Source organism: Channa argus, chromosome 11, assembly GCF_033026475.1.
Source record: "Channa argus isolate prfri chromosome 11, Channa argus male v1.0, whole genome shotgun sequence".
Classification (NCBI taxonomy): domain Eukaryota; kingdom Metazoa; phylum Chordata; class Actinopteri; order Anabantiformes; family Channidae; genus Channa; species Channa argus.
In genome coordinates, this window is record NC_090207.1 from 7,744,188 (window position 1) to 7,766,482 (window position 22,295).

The following is a 22,295-nucleotide window of genomic DNA, read 5'->3' on the forward strand; positions in this document are numbered from 1 at the left end:
AACACCCTATAAAATATCTTATGGAAAAGCCAAGTGTGTAAGAGATCCTGTGAGCTTCTAGAGTAAATCATCATGCTGAAAATTTCTAACTTTGGGGATGGTTAAACGTTTTACATCTATTAATTTTTTTCGTTAGCAAAATTGTGGGTCATTCTCTTTTGTCTGTTTTGTGTTTTCTGCACACACATCTTTAAATGGTGTAGCTGCAAAATGTTCAACATAGAAACAGATATATTTGTAGAGAGCAAGATACCCTGAGAGAAAGACAAACAGGGCAAAGTCATCCAAAGGGTACAGCGAGAGAAATATAGATCCTGACGGAGAGAGAGAGCAGCAAGATTCATCCAGGAGCGCAGAACATCAAAGAAGGCCAGAGATGAAAGAGCTTATCAGGTGTGGAAATGAACATGGCCATCGAGTTCACCTACAACTTTGTAGACTGAGTCTAACCTGGCTGAACGTGACATGCACACATGAAAAGACACATCACTGACAAATAGCTTTTAAACCATTATTATCAATAACACTTAATTATCAGCCTGGGATGTAAAATGCAAGGAGATGGGCACCATATTACATCAACTCAAGGGATAAGATTAATTTAGTCATAGTATCATCCAGCATACTTTTCACAGTTTTTTTTTCTCAAGTGGGTGTATTTCTGAATGCTTTTTATTTAGGCATGGACTGCTTTTTACATTGCTGCATTGAAAAATATCCAAAGCTCACTGCAGTCATTCCAAAAAATCTCAGAAATTCCCACACAGTATAAGAAGGTCTTAATAAAAATTCAATAATTACTCTGTTTAAACAGACAAAATACAAAAAAAGAACAATATTAAAGTGCTACAGTCAACCCAGTCACTGCGTAAAGTGCTACGCAGTGACTGGGTTTTAAGTAATTCCAATTCTAAAATACAGTATAACAAAGCAAAAGAAAGAAGATGCAGTGTAAAATTAGTTAAATTAGAATTTTAGTAAAGAACTAGCTGATCAGGCTTTAACACTCTGGAATCACATAAATCAGCACAAATAGGTTATTTCTAAGCTGTAAAACCTGATCCCTGTTATATACAGACAATTGTAATACTGCATATGTATTACGCATAATTCTGTGCGGATATTGGACCTTATGTGGGTAAAATATTTCTGAGCAATTTCTGCTTGATACAGCAGGTTGACATCCTATTAGTAACAACAATGCATCTGTCAAAGAAATTTACAAGCTGTGGAAAAGAACAACATCAGAAAATGACAAAAATATAAAGAATGGGCTGTCAGAAACACATACAGGCACAGTCGATGTGATTTGCTGCACAACAATAACATAACTGTGTTAGCTTTCATATGCACACCCAGTAAATGGAGCTGTGCATCCAAACAAAGCAGTAAATGCTGCTTCCTTTCCCTGCCTCCCCTCTCTGTGGGCCTCAGGGCTGTGTAGCAGCACCACAGTCTAATGCCATTATTCCTAATCCACCCTAAACCCTCCTAATCCATGGCTAATCTGAAGGAGAGCTTTGGAGTCCACACTCACTCCTTCCTGCTGTTCCCACCCCTTAACACACACACACACACACACACAAATATGCACGCACTTTCAACTCCTCCAGAGGAAGAATTTATCAGCTAAACACACAGGCACCTAAAGATTTTATAATCACGCTGTATAAAAAACACTTCTCACACCGACTACTTTGTATGCGCACATTTGCAGTGCATTTTAACACAGTATGTACATGCACAGTATGCACAGTATGTAAACAAATACACACACAAAAACTCAAAATTGGACATTTTCACACACGCACACACACACACAAACCATCCATATGCTTGTGGGAGGCATTTAATAAGTTCACAGCATATCTGCCTATCCTGAGCAAGGAGGATTAGCCCTGGATAATCTTTGCCTGTGTGTGTGTGTGTGTGTGTGTGTGTCCGTCTTTTTTTCCTCTCACAATCCACCACACACTTTTACTACAGTTCCTGTCTTATTCTCTGTCTCTCACCCACTCTCACCTCCATCTTAACTCACAAGGGACACGAATCTTTGATTCTTACCTCTTGAGAAAGGAAGGGGATGACTTGGGCGCAGATTGCATTCAACCGTTTGACGATCTCCGCCTGCAAGACAGAGAGGTGGGCACACAAAACAAATCACCTTCAAATTCATCAGAAGACAAGAAGGCGTCATCACCTTCACACAACTTACAAATGTTTACATTATGAATTTATTGCATTTTAATTAAATGTGAAAACACATAATCTGTTAATATAAACTCTGGGTTTGGTCGTCTTAAGAACTTGGACAGGAGTCCACTTGAGCTCACAGTTGGAGGAAAATATAACCCACATGTGATCAGCTAAATGAAAACCTAAAAGCTCACACTTCCAGATCTAACGCAAATGCAAAACCTCAAACCTTGTCAAACACTCATTTCATGTATATAACCTTGACTGAGGTGAACTTTGCTCTGGTATCAGTGGTAACAGATGCCCCCAGAGGCCACACACACATGCAAACACACACACATACAAGCACACAGATACAAACCCTTCAGACAGATGCAGAAGCAACACTGTGGCGGTATGGTGCATAGACAAACACAACCATGCACACACAGCCACAAGCAGGGACACTCCACCCCCACCCCCACCCCCACCACAGGCTCCTCTGTATTCATCAGATGATTTTACTGAACCCAAGGGCTGGCTTTTAAAGATTATACAGCACTCTCTCTCTCTCTCTCTCTATCCACATCAGGTAGGATTTTTTTGAACAGGAAATTGCCTGATCCACTGTCCCAAAGGGAGTGGTAGTAGTGCAACTCAAATCCAAACACAAACACAGACAAAAGACACAGACTCACACAGAAACACGTATTAACAGGCGCAATGGGATGAACTCCATCACTGTCTTTATTAGAACTAAATACATACAGCTGCATCTAATTTTGTCATTTGTGGTCAACTGTGAGGAGCATTATGCTAAAAATACCTGTTGTAGTGTAAATGTGACACCTTTGTTGGTATTTTGGTTACTGGCTGAATGACAAAAGGTCTGTGAAAAGTCCAGTAAGTCTTGTAAGAGTAGTTATCAACTGTACTAAATTTATTTGAGCTTCATTGTTCTGGTGAAAAAGGAGTAGAATCAACATAAGGTGCTAAGACGTTTGTTTTGTGATTACCTGGATGTCAATAACATATTTAGCCAGTCACAGCACAGTGACAGCAAAGTGAAGAATGGTAATTAGTCCTGCCTCAGTATTTTAATAGCCAGACTTCAAAACCATAAAAAGCTTCAAGAAAAACATTTCTCAACATATTATTCAGTGTTAGACTGACTCTGAAACATACAGGATGTTCACGGAATGTCTCCTGCTTTATGTTAATGTTCATGGCAGCCAGCAACAGTGAACCCAACAGCTGTTCACTCACACACAGTTTTTGGCTGTTCTGCATTTGATGTCCTTTGTATAAAATGTGTGCTTCAGTTGAGGATGGTACAGTGGCCCTGAGAGCTCACGGCACTGCAAATCGAAGAATCACATGCAAATAAACGCCTTTGGTAAAACTTTGTTGAAGCACCTTTAGCACCAATTACAGTCTTTTTGAGCATGAAGCTACAAGCTTGACACACTGATTGTTTGGCAGTTTCTCCCATTCTTCTTAGCAGTACCTCTCAAGCTCCATCGGGTTGGATGGGGAGTGTTGGTGCACAGCCATTTTCTGATCTCTCCAGAGATGTTCAAACGGGTTCAAGTCTGGGCTCTGGCTGGCCCACTCAAGGACATTCACAGAGTTGATGCGTAGCCGCTCCTTTGTTATCTTGGCTGTGTGCTTAGGGTTGTTGTCCTGTTGAAAGATGAACTGTCACCCCAGTCTGAGGTCCACGGTGCTCTGGAGCAGGTTTTCATCAAGGATGTCTCTGTACATTGATGTATTTATCTTTCCCTCAATTCTGACTAGTCTCCCAGTTCATGCCTCTGAAAAACATCCCCAGAGCATGATGCTGGCACTACCACACTTTACTGTAGGGATGGTATTGGTCAGGTGGTGAGCGGCGCCTGGTTCCCTCCAGACATGACCCTTGGCATTCAGGCCAAAGAGTTCAGTCTTTGGTTTCTCTCTGTCCATACTACTGTACAAGCCTGATTGGTGGAGTGCTGCAGAGATGGTTTTTCTTCTAGAAGGTTCTCCTCTCTCCACAGAGAAATGCTGGAACTCTTTCAGAGTGACCATTGGGTTTTTGGTCACCTCCCTGACTAAGTGCCTTCTCTCGATCATTGTTGGGCTTTAACGATCGTTGTGCTGGTTACCGCTCCCATCTCTCTCTCCTCCACTCCTCCAATTGCATGGCCTTTCTCCATCTGTACACTTTCAGTTGTTACTTTGTTGGATGGTTGGTGGTGTTCACTGTTATTCGTTACTCCAGTTTTCACAGCCGCCTTTAGTTCTTTTCCCTGACCTGGCCTTCTTCCCTACCACGCTGCAGAGGATCCGCCCTCGCCATTCCCTCAGCATTTTGTTCCCGTAATAAATTCCCTGTTTCCACACCTGTAATTACCTCTTCTCTCTCCTCTAGATCCACCGTACACCGTCATCTGCAGCAAAACATTCAATGCCATGAATGTAAAACTGAAATATTGTGTTGTAAGACACAAAACATGCATTGCAGAGCTGCAGTTGCACACACTCCCACACACAACCTAAAAACACTGACATTTTTATTTTATATTTAACGTTTATCCAGGGAAGACTTGCTCTGCACACATGCCCTTTTTCAGCTTGGCTGCATTTCACATTCATGGACACCAGGGAGCCGCCCAGTACATATTAGCCTTTGAGAAATTCCATTGTATTAGTTTGTTGAGGTTTAAGTACCTTGCTCAAGGGCACAAGCCTTAAGGGGAAAGGATGCCATGCCATATTTTACAGCTGGGAAAATGAGTTGGTGATCCTCTGTAAGTCTAACACCAACCTTGCTGCAGCTTAACAAGTCAGTGGGGGAAAAAAGAGCTGCTTCCTCTGGTCTGGCATAGGGAAAAAGATGTTCAAGGAGACTGTGAATGGACAGCAGACAGTTACAGGGGTGAGGATGAGGCTGTATGAGATCTTGTCACAACTGCTTGAAGATAGGAGAGAAGCCGGACACAGTACAACCTAGAAAAACTCCAGATGATGGCCAAAAGAGTACCACAGACTCCCCTTGGGAGGAATGTTATAGCAAGGAGGGCAAGGCTGCTCCAAGTTGGTTTTTATGCCATTCACCTTTATTCACTTCTGATATTACACTACATGCAATGTGTTGACTTAAAATTCATGACTAAGAAAAAACATATCACGATATTTTTGATGGTTTACACAACTTTAAGCAATCTGCTTGTAGATTCTATTTCAAAGCCCATTAATTAATTATACTATCCTTATACTTCTACTTCTACTATACAGATATTAAAACAGCATACTTTTCTTACTGGATGCAATTGATGCAAAATATATTTGATCTGAAATAATTGGATGACTTGTAGTTAGTCGCTTAGCAAAACTTTAATTGGTAAATGCCCTTTTTAAATATAAATATAAATTCTCTGGTTAGTTGTCTTAGTCCTGTTTGATAAACTAATAATCTTTTTTTTTACTCATAATTTTTCAGTCTAACATGCTAATGTGGTCTAATGTTAAACTCTATTCAGCAAAGAATTTACTTTAAAAGACTAAAACATCAGGGTGAAACTAAGAATACTTAAGCTAAAATCAAGGCGAGATGCACATAGACTTTGGATTGTAACAACTCTACAATACAAAAGGCCAATCAATTCATTTTGAAGAGTTGACCCTGAGATGTTGGCTCACGGCTCATGGAAACAAGAGAACCGGAGCAGAAAAGAAAATCGAGATGCTTCTCCACGAGGCAACACAACCAATTCCAGATGACATTTTACATCAATGGCAAACAATGGTGATGGCCACAGTGCAGGGTTGTCCGCCTTCTTGGTCAACACGTCTGCTCACAATGCAGAAACCAAAGCGAAAAAGCCAGGCTCCTCTTTTTCCTCAAAACGTGTCCTGTAATTTGTGCAAACCTGGAGAATTCTGTTGCAAGCAGGCCTCCACCTGTCACTGTTTTCACAGTGATTAAATAATAAAAAAAAGACTGCCCCCAGACTCCTCTAAGGTTAGGAATCAAAGCAGGTCGATCCATGGAGCTTACTGCTAGATCAGAGGACTCTGTGGTCACATAAAACCAAGAGACCTCTGAGATGAGATCATGTGCACTGAATTTATCTTTGACTCTGTATGTGATTCACTGGAAACATGTTCCTTCAGTTAGAATGAGAAAAATCAATGATCGCTGGATAAGTGAGGGGTGTACATGATCAAACTTTTTTTTTCTTGGTTGGCCCCTTGTGAAAAGATCAACAACATGCATTAAATTGTGTGAACTGCTTGGTAACAGACCAGGAAAAGGCTAATGCAGACTTCAGAAAGACACTGAATATTCTCCTATTATTTACCTGAAATCACCTTCTTGTATCTTTGAGCTGGTTCTACTACAGTGAGATAACGGCACGGTGAGCTCGAGTGGCTTGAAGATGCCCCAGCAATAATGCATTTTTACCAAAGATGTTGCCCAAAAGAATGGAAAAGCTCAAATGCTCCCACTTTAGCTCCCAACAACAAAGAAATTAGATCAGACAGGAGCCCTGGAGTCAGATTAGGTCAGATAGAAGATCAAATGTCCATCTCCCCTGTGCAGCTTTGTAAGCACCACATCAGCACCACTTTTCACCGCCAGCTAATACACCTAATGGACCCCACCATATAAAGGCTGTATTGCCTTGTGACTGTATGTGTGTGAGTGGGTGTGTGAAAGACAGAGAGGGAAAAATAAAGGGCACCATACACACAGCTCAAGCTGCAAAATGAGTGCTTAGTGTAAAGATGTAAGTTGTTGTTAAGATGTTGAAGCTCTGGAGTTTTGCGTCTTAATAAAGTTAACTTAGTGCTTTTAATCTTCACATATTTACATGCATGAAAATTTGTGCGGTTACTATTGCACAGGTCTGTAATTCGTGACTACGTTTCTTTAAATTTACTACGTGCAACTGGTGATTTGCAAAATGGGATTATTTTCAATTTTTTCACTAATCAAATCTAACTGAGGCTCGTGCACGATGCCTATGTGTAATTTAAGAGCAGCAGACCCATGTGAAACTTGATATAATTACTGATCTGTGTGCAAGTAACACTCACACTTTGCGTTAGTTAAAAGCAGACGCTCCCCCATGACCACTCACCTTTTCTTTAAACACTTTCTTACAAATAACTGCAAAACTATTTATTCATTCACAACAAAAAAGCTGCTTTTAGATTAACAACAACAACAAAAAAACCAAACTGTGTTCACTGTGTAAACCCACATAAACCTGTAACCAGTGGCTTTGGTTTTGTACAAATTACAATTTAAAACAAAACAAATCAAGATACGCTGTATTATTGGGAGCTTTATGAGTGATGAAAAGCAGATTTTATTACCTTTGCAAAGGCCCAGGCTAACTGTTTGTCCTATTTTTTGTCTTTTTGCTAAGCTAATCCCTCTGGCTGCTGAGTGTTACCTTATATTTACTGGACAAATTCAACAGTCGTATTGATCTGTCACCGAGAAAGTGTAAAGCCACTCCTTTAGTCATCTTGTGACCCCTTGTGGATTTGTGACCACTTGGATGGGAACCTCTCCAATAACCTCTCCACACTTCTGCCCAGCCCGTCACCAATTTCATCAATTAGAAGTGAAATTTAAACGATAATTTATATTAAACCTGCTGTATAACCAACCCCAGGGATGTTGTTTTGATTAATTTCCAGCTTCTCCTGTCACATGTCGCATGTCCTTGAGCAAGACACTGAAACCCAAGTTAGTTGCTCCTGATAATTCAGGTCAGCTGCACAGCTGCTCCTCTGTCGGTGTGTGTGTGTGAATGGGTGAATGAGAAGCAGTGTAAAGCACTTTGGGTACAGATAAGGTAGAAGGACACTGAAGACTAGGCTGTCATTTAAAACCTTTCTTGCTGTAAAATATTGTCCTAAATCCATTTCTTAAAATAATCCCAGAATATTAAACTTGTGGATACATTACGTGACCAAAATCCTTAAACCAACAACTCCTTATTCAGCTGCCGTAAAATGAGTTGTCAAACCTGTTGAAAACTCTGCCGTTCTTCACGTTCAAAACATCTTATTACTTCCTCCTTTCACCACTTTCTCTTCCCTCCTCCTTCCCCCCCTTTTCTCCCCATCCTTCACTTGCTTTATTTCTCACTCTCTTAGCCTCGCTAATTTGCAATTGATTAGCTGTCCTCTCGCAGCTCAGTCTCATGCACGACACCACTTGCACCCTCCTTCCTCGTTATCCCTCCTCACTCTTGCTCACTTCCCCACCTCCTCACCCCTCCCCTCCGCTCTTTAACGAGCACTGGTACATTTCACTCCCCTGGCATCAGAGCCCTTCTGTGTAAATAAAACAGGGAGCAGAGCCAAAAATCAATGGACCTATTACCCTCAGAAAATGCTAAACAAGCAATATTAGCTATTTGCTTCGTAGCAGAGGGCGACTGCTTAATGGGACTGTAGCTTGACATCCTCCCACCCCCCAACATCCCCGCCACCACCACCACCACTTTCCTCAATCTTGTCATCCACTCAACAAGCTACACACACGCTGTTTCATCATATCAAATGCTGTGGATAGAAAACACACAAACGCCTGTGCACACATACAGTACACAGCCTGCACATCAGAATCATTTGCTTCCAAAACGCTCTCACACACAAACAAACACAGAAAACATGCGCACACAGACTGTTGGCAAAAATTAGGGGTTCACTCTCCAAAACTGTTTCCTGACAGGAATCACGGCACCACACAAAGCCCTATTTGATCTCTTTTTATATTTTTACCTTTCCCGTAATAAACAAACATACACCCCCCTCTCTGTCTCTCGCATTCACAAACACACACACGCACACACACACAGCAGCAGACCAGACAGCAGGATTTATAGTAGACAAGTAGGCACCCCATATTTCATCAGACACGTCTGATTAGTGTGCAAAGCTGTGTGTGTCTGTGTATGTGTGTGTGTGTGTGTGTGGTGTGCAGGTGCAACGTGCAAATACAGACACACACGCACACGTGTAAACACACTCTCTAGAAACAAATGAACAAATACAGTACCTCCAAGTGAACATATACAATATATGAGCACAAACATACACACAACATGCACAAATAGTACACTCAAACATCTACAGTGTGCATAGAGACAAATCTCCACAAACACACAGGTACACACTCAGTCAACACATACAGTATACATACAGAGTGACACCACACGACACACACATTCACACCCACAACACACACACAAATAGCCCACAAACACACAATGTAAATATGCAGTGTGGATACACACATGAAATAACACATGCACACAACAAGACAAAGGCAAAGCATTTATCACTTCCTCTCATACTGACAAACACACATTTGCACAGACTACACACACCATTTATCTGGAAATGAATGTGTAGCTGGTTGTTTCGCTGTGGCCCATTTAGCCTGGCAGCTGATGTGTGGTTAACACAGACATTTATGCTAATGACCTCCCATCTTTAAAAAAAAAGGGCAGCAGTAATGTAAAGGCTCGTTAAAGGCCAAATCCTCACTCACTCGAGTCATTTTTCAGCCCATTTTCTCATTCAATTAAACCAATGAAATTATTATTCACACATGAAATTAACTCTCAACCTCCCACAGCAACAAAACAGGCTAAACTAGAACAAATGAGAAATGGGATCAAATTCCTAAGCAATGCTGTTTTTTATCCTGTAAATGTCAGATCACAGTGAAATATTGCCTTTAATGTATGTTCCAGGATGATTTTTACTGCAGCATGTCATTTCCCAGAACAGGAAGTTGTTCAATAAAACATTTCCACTGTTTTGTAAAGTGTAGACTAATATTGGATGCTGTGCGATTATTTGTATGTGTAAGTTTAAAATGAAAAACAAGAAAGACCCCACAGGATACAAGCTATGGCTACAGATGAAAAGTTACTCAACTGGAGATATACATTTTATTTGATATAATTATATACAGTATCAGTATCTCAAGTTTGGTTTAATCATTGTTAACTTTGCTTTTTTATACTTCTTAGTGGTCCTGAGGGTTGGGGGTGAAGGTGGGAGCGGATGTTGTTGTGCACCTTATCTGTTTTTATAGTCAATTGACTATAAAGAAAAAACTTACTGCATAGTTCCAGAATCTTTAAAGGCTTATTTAAGATCAATCAGTTGATGTACTTTTAGCTTATGTTTACCTAAGCTGTAACTTTGTGTCCTGATAGCAGCAGCCAAAATGCATTTTTGTTACACGCAAGCAAATTGGTAACTCATCACTATGAAACTGTAAAGTATTGGTACAAACTGATACATTTGCTGCATGATGAAACACCTTTAACCAATTATATGTGTTTTTTTTTTCATCCAGATGTTTAAAAGAACCTCTGTGGATTCTGAGAAATATTTTAAAGTGTTGATAACTGTTCTTAAATAAAGGAACATGTTTACCAAAATCAAGGCAATGTGATAATAATAAAAACAATTTGGGACATAAAAGGCACAGTGGAACATTTTGGAACCTCCAAAATGTCAGTTACAAATTTGGAATCTACTATAAACTCAAAGCATTTAGTGATAACCTTGAAGTACTGGGGGTAATAATCCTTTTTACATTTGACTGACACTCAAGTAAAAAAAAAAAAAAAAACATTTCCTACCTGCTTGTGCATCTCAATGTTGAGCCCATATGACATTTCATAATACTGAAAAAGCACAAAAATCAGAGATAGAATTATGTCCTCTTTGTTGCCCTTTGTGCACACAGCAAAATTACTAATGCATTCATGCACACACATACACTAACACACCGTCAAACATGAAACTCACCATCACGTAGTGTCTTTGCATCTCAGTTTTTTCACTGGCCAATTTCTCACACTCCAATTTTAGACTGTGAGGTTGGAGAAAAATGTTATTGTATACATGATATACTGTACACATCACAGAGTACACACACGTTTTAAAACAAAGGACTGAGTTGTGATACTCCATCACATCATTTGCATGTTTTTTCACATCAAACAAATGAAATATGAAAAATGAAATTGAAGATCTCGTTTGCAAAATGGGGCTATAACTAACTACATCCTGTTGCTTTAAATTTGCATTTCTAAATTTGAGTGCAACAAAGACAGGCAGGAAAAAAAAGGGCGCAATGAATCGTAACAGCTTCCCCTGCAGACACGGACACTTACTCAGCAGGTACAGTGCAGTAATTAATGGATCAATAGACGACCACACAAACCTCATCATATATTCTTACTTTGTGAGTAGAAGCTCAAACTGCACCATCGACAAAAAGGCAACAGTATAATGAGGATCCATTTTAACATTGTGGTTATGCACACGCTTGTCTCTTTCAAATCTCCCTCTGTGTTACTTGAAAGCATTAAAATATCATTACCGAAAGCTTTTGTGCCTCTTTTGATGAGGTCATCAGGTGTGTAATCAAACTGGTGCAGGCCCAGATAAGACACTGCTATGCCAAGTGCAGAAAATCTGAGATGCTGGAAAGGTTAGAAATGGCTAAATGGTTCTGGCATTGTGTTATTAACAAACCTTAAATCTCTTAGCTATTTTTTAAATATATAAGAGCTTTAATTTAACGGATGTCAGTGCATCTTTGACACTGTGCTTTTGATTTTTCAACTCAAAAACTGGGAGTTGTTTTCAGCAGCTCCTTTGCACAGTTCTTTAAATGAAGTCAAAAGGTGAATCAATCACAATCTTTACAATATAAGTGAAAGTCATTAAGAAGGACATTTAAAATTAGACTGCAGTTGACAGGTAGAACAGATAATTATGTTTTCACCGCTTATTAAGTTTCAGAAGACACTTCCAGCCAAAAAAGAAAGCAAAATGGCTGCAACATGTACTACACAGCAGTTGGATCACACACACATGCAGCAGACACTATCCCTGGACGTAGCTCATTCAGCCCCAGCACGGGTCAGCATTCAGTTCATCTCACCAGGTGATTGGACAATAATTATGAGGCGGCCGGCTGTGTGCGATTGCTATGCATTGGTATCACGCTTATGCTTCTGGCCCGAGCAATGTATTTCACACTTCATCATGTTGGGTAAAAAAGTATTTCACACCACTTGCACTTGCAGAGTGAGATGTGCATACTAAGGTTGATGGGGTTTACCTGTGGTTAGTCAACAGTGAGTGGCAGACCAGAGGCAAAGTGTGGGCAACCACTGTGTGGCTCTGAAGGCGCTCGTATAATGTGATGTCCAGATGGATATTTAACTCACACTAGGAGTTTTATATCTCAAATACTACACAAATAGCTATTTCAATACTTTTTTTTTTATGAAACAATTTCCCATCACTACTCCTTGTTGTGATTTTACAATCATGTATTTTCTGAACTATTCGAGCTATAGCTCTAACACGAACACACACAAACAGAGAGCTCAATTGTACGATCACTCTTTAACCCAGTGCAAAACGATTTATTGGCTGGCTGATGAGCAGAGTCATGACCCCCCCACCCCCACCCCCCTCTCTCTCTCTCTCTTACCTGTGGTACTGGGCTTGCAGGAACTGGAACTCCTCCTTGATCCGGTCGCAGGACTCGGTGACAGTAAACTTAAACGGCTGTCCCGGCTGGTGGGGGACCTCATCCCAAACCAAACAGCGTGTGAGGGAAGAGACGAGAAGAACTGAGCCACCAAAGTTCAGTGTCACGACACACACACACACACACAGGCAGGACTGTACATGACAATAGGCCTCTGTGAGACGGGTGCCCTTTTGGTTTCACCCCGTCTCCTTACACGTTAACCCACGCACACTCAAAGGCACACACATACAGCTGCAGCAGCCTGACAATGACCGCAATTGTCCGTGCGAGCGCGCAGTGGCACGGAAACTTGATCTAAAGTGATTACGCACAGTGCGCGCGGCTGCTAATCCGCGCTGTTTTGACACACTGCCCCGGCTGCTACTGCTTTCTACTTACCGGATGCCGTGCCGGGGGGTACATCTTGCTCAGATCTCGAATCATTAAAAATGGATTGCAAAGTTCACCCACATATACTGGTAAACAAAATGTGTGGGCACGGATTTATCCCCGTGCGTAAAAGGTCAGTTAGTGGCTGGTTCGCTGGCTCTGTACAGGTTCCATGAAGAATGGAAACATCATCGTACTTTTGGCTTGACAAAAACACTAAAGTCAGTATTTCAAAAGTCCATTCGGTGCGTTAATCAAAACAAGAGTTTTCTCAGGCTTCTCAAAAAAAAAAATCCAATTCCGTTGTTCTTTGCGAATAAAGCTTAATGTTCTGCTTCTGAACTAACTACCAATACCCGCCTTTCTTTGATTTTCTCTACAAAGCATCGATTTCTCGCTCATCATCATCCTCCTCCTCGTCCACGCTTCAGCCTCTCCACAGCGTCCTGTCGTCACGCATTTATCGGTTAATTTCCTGCAGCCTCCGTTAATGTTCACATCCTCGCAGAGCACCGGCGGAGCGACCACCTCACCGACTGTAGAGCCCAAATTTAGAAGCAACCAGTCGTACGAGCGCAATTACATATTCATAACAATTATCAGAGACTGTGCCGTGACGTCGGGACGTGTAGTTTAATTCATATTAGTCAATAATAAGCACTACAGATGTGCGTCTGCTGGAAAGAACTACAACTTCCCGGCTCCTCTGCGAAACCCCCAAAGCCAATAGTGTGTGGTCTGAAGGAGGAGCGGCCATTAGCGACAGCCAATAGGGACAGAGAAGTGTGCATACTGCGCCCTGTCCTCCTGCCATTCATCGAAAAACTGCCCAATCAAATCCAACAGGATACGATTTATGCAGACTCCCCACGTGGGGGCTCGGTCTGGTACTAAAAGATGTCACACGGATTAATCTGGAAACTATCTGTTGACTTATGTGGTTTTTTTTATAGAGACTTCCAGGCAGAGGCGAACATATGGCCCCTAGGTGTCTCATGTATTTCCTGTTTTTAATTGAACCGCCTATTAAAACAGTCTGCTATTATGTCCACAGATTACACTCATAAGCCTGCAATTAAATTCTCATTGAGCTCCCTCATACATACCTCTGCTTGCTTGTACTAGATGTAAATCTTACTGTATTGGGGGTAGACAAAATAACACCTAATTAAATTCAGTTTAAAGCTTAAGTTTACATTTATTTGTGCCAGTGAGGTGTTGGGAAATGTTTACATGCGTTTCCAGACTGGTTCATTTGACATAAATCCTCTTCTCTCTGTTTTTGACAGGTGCACGTTTGGGCACAGATTTACCTTTTCTAAAGCTCCTGTTTGCGTTAGAAAACACTCAGATGATTGGCAGAGCTCTCGTATACCTGACAAAATGTTACAAACTTATAATGACCTATGTTTTTAATCCCAAATTGGCCTTTTGTGATTGTGTTTTAGAACAACAAGGACAACATTTTAAAATTGCAACATATTTAGGGTTCATGTAATGTGCATGTTGGCCTCCTGTACGTCTACGGGTCTGTCGTTAGTGGCATTAGTTATACAGTAAGTTTTCACGCCATAGTGCACGGTGCCACCCTCCGCTGCATAGCAGAGTAGGACACGAATTTGACTTTTATAGATGCTGCGGACAGGCGAGCAGGTGTTTCCACTACTGTTGCCTGGTTGGATCTTTTCTCCTGACCGTGTGGACATAGACAAACTAGACTTCATTTATTTATTGACTGACTGTTTTCTCCCACTAGTTGCAACCTGCACCTACATCTTTATGATCTTTATGTTTGTCCCATTTCAAATTTTTCACAGGACATGGGAACACAGGACTCTCTCTGAAGTTAATTACATTACAGGTTAATGTTGCAACCACAGGTAATTTACTTATTTAAACCTTGTTTATGAGAAACCATAAACACAACAGTACACACGAGTGGAATTTTTTTTTTTTACATCACAGAATTTCCAAGCATTACTACACTTTTTTCACATTTCTTGCTGGCATCCAACTAACAGCTAACGGTAATGCATTATTACTTGAACCCACACGGTGTCAATGCATGTCTTATATGCACATGTCCATTCACTGTGAGGGACCAAGCAAATAAAGTATGTGAGCCTACATTTACTACATGTTTAGTGTGAGTAGATGAAAAACATTCATTCATAAGGCTGCACTAACTTACCACAGTCAAAAATCTTAGTCATCTTATATTCTTTTTCTTCCTCAGAGTTTAACACCTCTTCCAACTACATTTAGGGTCACATTAGTTACATCGCTCCCTAATTGTTCCTTAAAGCAGATGTTAAGGAGGGCTTCTATGATTACATGTGTCAAACACAGGTAGACAGATGGTTATCCACATAAATGACACCGCATCAATCCTCTCTCCTCGTCAGTCTATCTGCTTCTGTTCGTCTGCCTTTCCTGTTGTGTCTGCCTCTCTCTCATACATACACAGGATTGTGTGCACACACAGACACACTCACACACAGGCACACACACACACCACCTCAGCCATTCAAATACACATCTCTATCTACCTCACATACAAACTAATATCTCAGGTAAGCACAGGGCCTAAAGTGACCTGCTGTCGTGGTGCGTGAATCCACTAAGGCTCAGAGAAGGTAATATCATGCCCTCCCTCTTTCCCCTCCAAGGGTTGAGCCTTGATGTGGGCGAGCAGGGGAGGTGCAGAGGTGAGGGAGGGGGGGCAGGTGAGGAGAAATAAACAGATTTATTTGCCTGTGCCCCTCTCTGATTATTTTGCCCCTGCCTTTTGTTCCAGACCTTATGAAACCCAAATGTCAAGTGAGGCGAGGGCCTCATATCGAGCCCTGTCAATCACGACCCTCTGCGCACCTGAAGCCTTGACGCCGGATTATTGGCTTCAACACAAGGGCTGCCTTTGCCGCCAGCCACGAAAGCCTCACACGATTCGACAGCCAAGTTTTTTTTTGTTTTTTTTTTTTTAAAGAGGAACTTCATTTGGCAGCTGATGCGCTGGAGATTGCACAGGAGCGGATTTTGAGGTTAGATGGGTAGCACTGTGTGTGTGTATATGTGTGTGTGTGTTTGTGTTTGTGTGTGTGTGTGTGTGAGTGTGTTTGTGTGTGTGTGCATGTGTGTGAGTTGGTATGGGGGGCCAGAGCAGCTTATTGAGGGAGGGGAGATTAAGAGCAGCGAAGAAGGCTTGACATGGGGAGTGGGTGGTGAGGAAACCCGGCCTTAACATCTCACTCAGTGCACTGATCCCGACCAGCTATCAGCACCTGTACATATGTCTCTTAATCTCACTGCAGCTCTCTCCTCTCATCCTTCGCTCTGCACGCACACATACAAAAATACACACACATCACCTTCTACTTTATTTTCACTCCCTCACCATTACTAACTTTGACAGCCAAGCATTCTCATACACACAGCCCACTGGTCATAGCATTTATCTTTTGTCAGACATCAACTGCAGCTCACCTGCATCAGGGCACATTGTTTTGTCCAGGGTGCCACATCCAATCCAAATGCTTACTGCAGGTGTGAATGCCTGACAAGTAAATATAATACATGATAAGTCAAATTACCCTTGTTCCTGTAAATTCCCTGTCAACACAAATGGCAAATCTCATCAGACAATGTAAGTTGATTAAAACAGAGAGAGTATTAGTTCCAAAGAATCTGAAGAACAATTCTTCTCAAGCCTCCCAGAGTTAGATTAGATTAGTGTGTATTAGCATGCTCATTACCAACTCTAATCTCCATCTGTAATTGGGCAATTTAAAAGATATGTTTGAGCTGAAATAGGAATACTTCTCAGTTTTTGTAGGAAAATGTCAATCACAAAGATATTGCAGCCACTGTACATATTTGGTTTGTTTTCAAATGTGGCTAAAACCAATTTAGTACATAATAGCAGAAACTACAGCTCTGAGTGAAGTTATTCAGGCCTTAAGTCTGACATCGAGCTATAAACTTGTTCAATGAATAATATCACATTGTATAATGTACAAATGTCAAGAAAAGACTTTTTCTCCTTTTTCTACCCGTGCATGTAGCAGTTTAAAATCAGCAATTCAAGTTGTCTTTCTCGTTAGTTACCTCTATTATTAACGTATTATTTAAAGCTGCAATATGCTACTTTAGGGAATCTAGATCTGTAGCATAAGAGTCAAAGTCAATAAACCCAGGACAAAACTGATGCTGCATCAAAGCCTGTGGTAAGATATGTGATGTAAGAGATGTAACCTTCTCTGATTGGTTAGAAGGGCGAACCTCGCTTAAACACCTTTAGAAGTGAATATCTCCACACTGCTGCCAGTGCTGTTCTGTGAGTCTGTCACCAGATAAGCTAAGAAGCATATCTATTGAAAACATGACATTGGCTGCATGTTGCTTTCAACTCATTTGTCTGACATGCTTTTTTTTTTAGATATTGCCAATAGAGGGGGCCCAAGTTGGACATTTTCTACACACACATCCTACACACAGTGGCTTTAACAGGACCTAGGGTTTAGATTTCTTTGTCAACCCCGGGAAAGTTGGATTTGACATGGCTCAGCTTTTAAAATGTATTATTTTTCTGCACTGCACAGAGCATTTTGCAAATAAATCAGAAATTTACATCTGACTGCAAGATGTGGACACTCCTGTGCTGTGACTATAATCCTAAGGGCTTTTGTTGTTGTCCTATAGGTCAACAGGGTTACGGAGGTATATTTACTCTAAGCCAAGCCCAGTGGTATTTCCCTTTCACCACCACACCATCCTCTAGGGATAATAGAATAATAATACAGCACCTGTCTGTCATTGTCTGTGTATATCGGTGTGTTGGGGGTTCGGTGTCTAACTAATCATACTTCAATGAGCACTAACCTCTGGTCTGTGTTCTTAAATAGCTTGTCCTTACAGCAAGCTGCATCTAAATCCCCCGTGGTCACCCCTTTAACACGTCATTAATCCCCGGCAGCCTCCCCTTTGAACAGGCAGCTTGTTAGAGAAGGGATAACCAGGCCTCCTCAGACGGAGGCAGCACAGCGCTAGATTTACTTCGCTACCAGCAGGTTAATCCTGCCGCCACCATACCGATTGAGCAAGTGAAAGCAGTGTGCCCTGTATGTGTGTGAGGGAGTGTGTCTCTATTGGCGACAGTTAAGGATTGGGTCCATCATGGTAACGACTCTGGGGGAACATCAGCATCTGGTGCTCAAAGTCATTCAGTCCCCTGAAAGGAACATGCAGATTGCTGCCATTTCTTTATTAGATTACAAATGGATGGATGCAAGTGTTTGTGCTGATAAAAACCAGAATGCATAGAGCAACCAGATGATAAACAGGCCGAGATACTGAAAGCAGAAAAAAGTGAAACAGACCTAATGAAGAACAATTAATTTACCAGGGATGTGCTGACATGGACGGCTGAAAAAAAAGTCCAGAGGGTCCAAATAATGCAGAGAGCAAATAACATCCTACAGCATCCAGAAATGTAAACATTTTCATGACTATAAAAGAAGCTATCACAGGTAAACCTGACACACAGGAGCATTACGGTACAGTATCACAAAAACCCATTAACTATCAGCTTGGTGTGCTGTGGTGGGGTATTACACATGACTTGGGCAAATATGGCTGCAACAGAAGAATCTGTCTTATCTTCATTGATGGAATAACATCTGATGGTAGTAGCAAATTCATTTTTTAATAAGTTCAGGTAAATAACTCAAGACCTATCATTCCTTATTTCATTCAACATCAAGACAATAATCCCAGTAAAGTGAGTTTTGAACACTACGTCTACTACATGAATCTGAATTTTGACTGCACATCCAGACTGGAACAGGGGTTTCCTCCCTCTAAACCAGAGCTTTTATTAATTAGCCTTTGGAGTCTGGAGGTATGGCAGAGGATGATCAGAGGAGAGACACAGCAAATGGTGATGCCCATAAATTGGAACCTTCATGCAAATCCTATCTTGTAAAGGATATGTAACAAAGAACGTTTAATACTATGTCAAAATATTATGGCTCCAACATTAAAACGGGCAACAGTGTCAGTCAACTAAAAGTTAAAAACCTCCCAACCTATTGTGGAATACAGAGGTTACCGATAAACGATGGCTCTGATGGAGGGCATTCTGTTTGGAATAAAAAGACTTTGTACATCAGCTCACACGTTTGCTTCCCTGTAATGAGTCAATTCACTAAACGTATGCTCAAAATTTTGGGTCTCTGCAGCAGTGTCATTTCGTTCAGTTTTGCGTATCCTGTTCACAAGGCAACAATTAGGCTAACATTTCTTTTCATATAAAACTTGCTTGCCTTTGTCAACTCTGCAGAAGACTCTCGGATAGGCAGTTGGACTTTTAACATTCTGTCTCCTCTTCAGTCTAAAAGACTAATCATCCACTCGGCAGGGCTCTGGCTGCTAACCAGGACTAATTCTGCCTCCTGCTGGCTGGTGACACACACTGGGACGGCCATGATTGGCTGTTTGGCACCAGGGGGTACACCTCTGATTGTCTGCTTAGCATATTTTCCCCTCTCATTCTGATGGCACATTCTCGCTCTTATCCTTATTGCTCAGTGCAATGCAAAGGAAACAGTGGGAAGTTATAGATGTGTGTGTTTTTGCAAGTGTTTGTGTGTTTTTCATTGCGTGCCACAGCCGTGTGTTTGGGAAAACAAAAACCAAAATTCATCACCAATTCAAACCTCCCTCCTCCACTCTCTCCCGTGTGTTGCCCCTCTTTATTTTTTCATCTTCCTTTCCACCACAGCACAGATCAGATAGAATGTCACCTCTACAAACTGCCGCGAGCTAATTAGCTGTTAGCCGTGTTTGTGTTCTTGACTGATGACAGGATCATTTACTCTGGTCTCCAGCTGGCTCTGTTTGTTGGAGCCATCTCATTAGCATGGCAAATTAGTCCCACTCAGTCAGCGTTCAGCTTGGCCCAATAAGGAGTGATTGGAATGCAAATCAATCAAGAGGGCGGGGAAATGGAAATCACTAAATTGTTGTGAAGAGGGAAGGATAAGAATATTTTGTTAACTTTTATCTAGGAGATAAAAAATCAACTTGGCTTGTTTGCTATAAAATTAAGGACAAAAATAGGAAAAATCAAGACAGCACAATGTTGGGGTGTGGTTATTAGAAGAGGGGGAGGAAGACTGCTTTCGGCCAGTATCAGTTCCCTTTTGCCTGAGAGTAAAATCATTCAAGGGCGATGCCTCGCACTGTTGCATGTGATTTTTTATTAGTCTGAGGAAATTGACTGTAAATTGTAGGAGCATTACTCTGAATTTGTAAGTTTAATTCCCCTAAAAGCTCAGCTACACTCCCAAGACCAAAGCTTAGATTTAATCAACAGCAGCCATTTGTCAAATCAGTGCCAGGTCAACCAGGTACAACATGTCTCTGAATTAAAGTCCCGAAGAGACAAAAGGAATTTATCAATAAATAAATAAGGTTCAGCATAAAAACAAGCAGCACTGCCTGGCAAAGGAACCTTGTTTGTCATCATCGCTGGGTAATTCTGCTAAGTGAGCCGTTAATACGTTCCCAATGTAAAACAATCTCTTTAATTTAATATTCTGTCATCAGGCTTTTCTTCTCATTAGCAAGAAGTTATTGATCATGCTCAGGACTGCGTTCACAACAAGACGGCTGCTCTTTTTTTCCTACATGTCATTCAAACCAGCAGGTGCATTTACATTTGGCGGCACTGCTCATAATTTGAAGTGGAGTTAAGTTATATAGCATATAGCACATAAAAGAACATACACACTGTTTTCTTCTTTTTTTTTTTCTTCACCACAGAACAATAGATGGCTGAGCCACTGGGGTTTTCTAGGTACATTTACGTTGTGAGAGGTGCTGGAGGTCCCTGTCTTGCTCTCCATTTTCTGTGTGTTTTACTCCTTCAAGTCAATCTCTGTGAAGCTGCCGCTATCTCTAGTTTCATTTGTCGACAGGCCTGGCAGCGGGGAGGGAGGGAGGGAGGAGAAGAGGGGGGCTGGTGGTGGAGAGGACGGAGGTGGAGAGAAGGAGGGGGAGCAGTAATGTAAGAAAATTGGAGGATTAGACGGCGAGCCCTCTTCCTGTCTGCTGCAACCCCCCTCCTCCTCCACCTCCTGCTCTTCTTCCTCCTTCTCATGCCTCCATCCAACTCTCAGACTATAATAACACAGCCTGACATACTGACGACCAGCTCCCTCCCCCCACCTTCTCTCTCCCTTATCCCTAACAGATCTGTCATACCTCTTCTTTCTCCCTCGCTTCATTTTCCTCTTCTTTTTTTGCTCTGAAACCTGGAATTGCTCCCTCTTACTTTGTCTTTTTCAGTTAAAAGCAGGATTACTTTTTCATTGTCTTTCTCAATTACTTTATTTACCTACTGCCATCATCAGCTTCCCTAATCTTTACCAAGACCTGGTCTATGGTGTAAACGATATGTCTAAATTTGTCGAAAATCTGAGGCCGGTTTTCATTGTCGCTGGGGTTTTGCATCTCAACAGAGCGCAGCAATGTGGTGCTAACACGACACAAGGCAGAGAGGTAACGGTAGTGGCGGAGGGGGTGTGAGCAATGAGCAAGAGTTCCAGAGTGTACATGGAGGGGTCTGAAAGGGCCTAAATGGATCTGCGATTGGACTCTCTGAGGTCGTCATCAACCCAGATTGCAGGCCATTAGGGCCTATTTAAAAGAATTACTTCCAGGATGCAATCAAAAACCCTGATAGGTAATCAATGGCAACTAGATCAGGGCACAAAGGCAGTCCATGCGTCTCAATCAGCCACCATTCAGCAGGACAGGGAGATCAGTACAGGCCAGAAACTGCATTCACTTTTTATAGTGCATGGACACACACACGCGTGCTGTATACACTCACAGATACCTGAGGCACATGTACGTATGCATGCAAAGAAATACACACTGTTATAAAACTGTACAGTAACTGGGAGAATACTATCTGTGCAAGAATATTCACACACACACACCAAAAGGAAGTCGATCTGCAGATGGCCATGTTACTCTGCTCTGCTCCCAGACAGTGATTTATCAGGAAGCACGTAATTCCTCCAACAACACCCACTGAGCTTTAAAAGAAGAATTACAGGACATAACAGGGAGAGATAGGAGGAGT

The 22,295-nt window shown here is 41.6% G+C and overlaps 1 protein-coding gene across 4 annotated transcripts in view; it reads right to left on the minus strand.

Annotated features, from left to right (window-relative positions):
- Positions 1-13,833, minus strand: part of LOC137136480 (transducin-like enhancer protein 4) — a 34,442-nt gene extending 20,609 nt beyond the window's left edge. For 2 of the 4 annotated variants that reach the window (XM_067521872.1, XM_067521871.1), the window contains exons 1-5: positions 13,157-13,833; positions 12,716-12,813; positions 11,014-11,077; positions 10,845-10,889; positions 2,065-2,127 (exon numbers count right to left, since the gene is read on the minus strand). In XM_067521872.1, the coding sequence (XP_067377973.1) occupies positions 2,065-2,127; positions 10,845-10,889; positions 11,014-11,077; positions 12,716-12,813; positions 13,157-13,201 (315 nt within the window). In that variant the 5' untranslated portion in view covers positions 13,202-13,833. The remainder of the gene's footprint in view (positions 1-2,064; positions 2,128-10,844; positions 10,890-11,013; positions 11,078-12,715; positions 12,814-13,156) is intronic. The other 2 variants (XM_067521873.1, XM_067521874.1) reach the window with 2 other exon arrangements.
- Between the last annotated feature and the right edge of the window lie 8,462 nt (positions 13,834-22,295).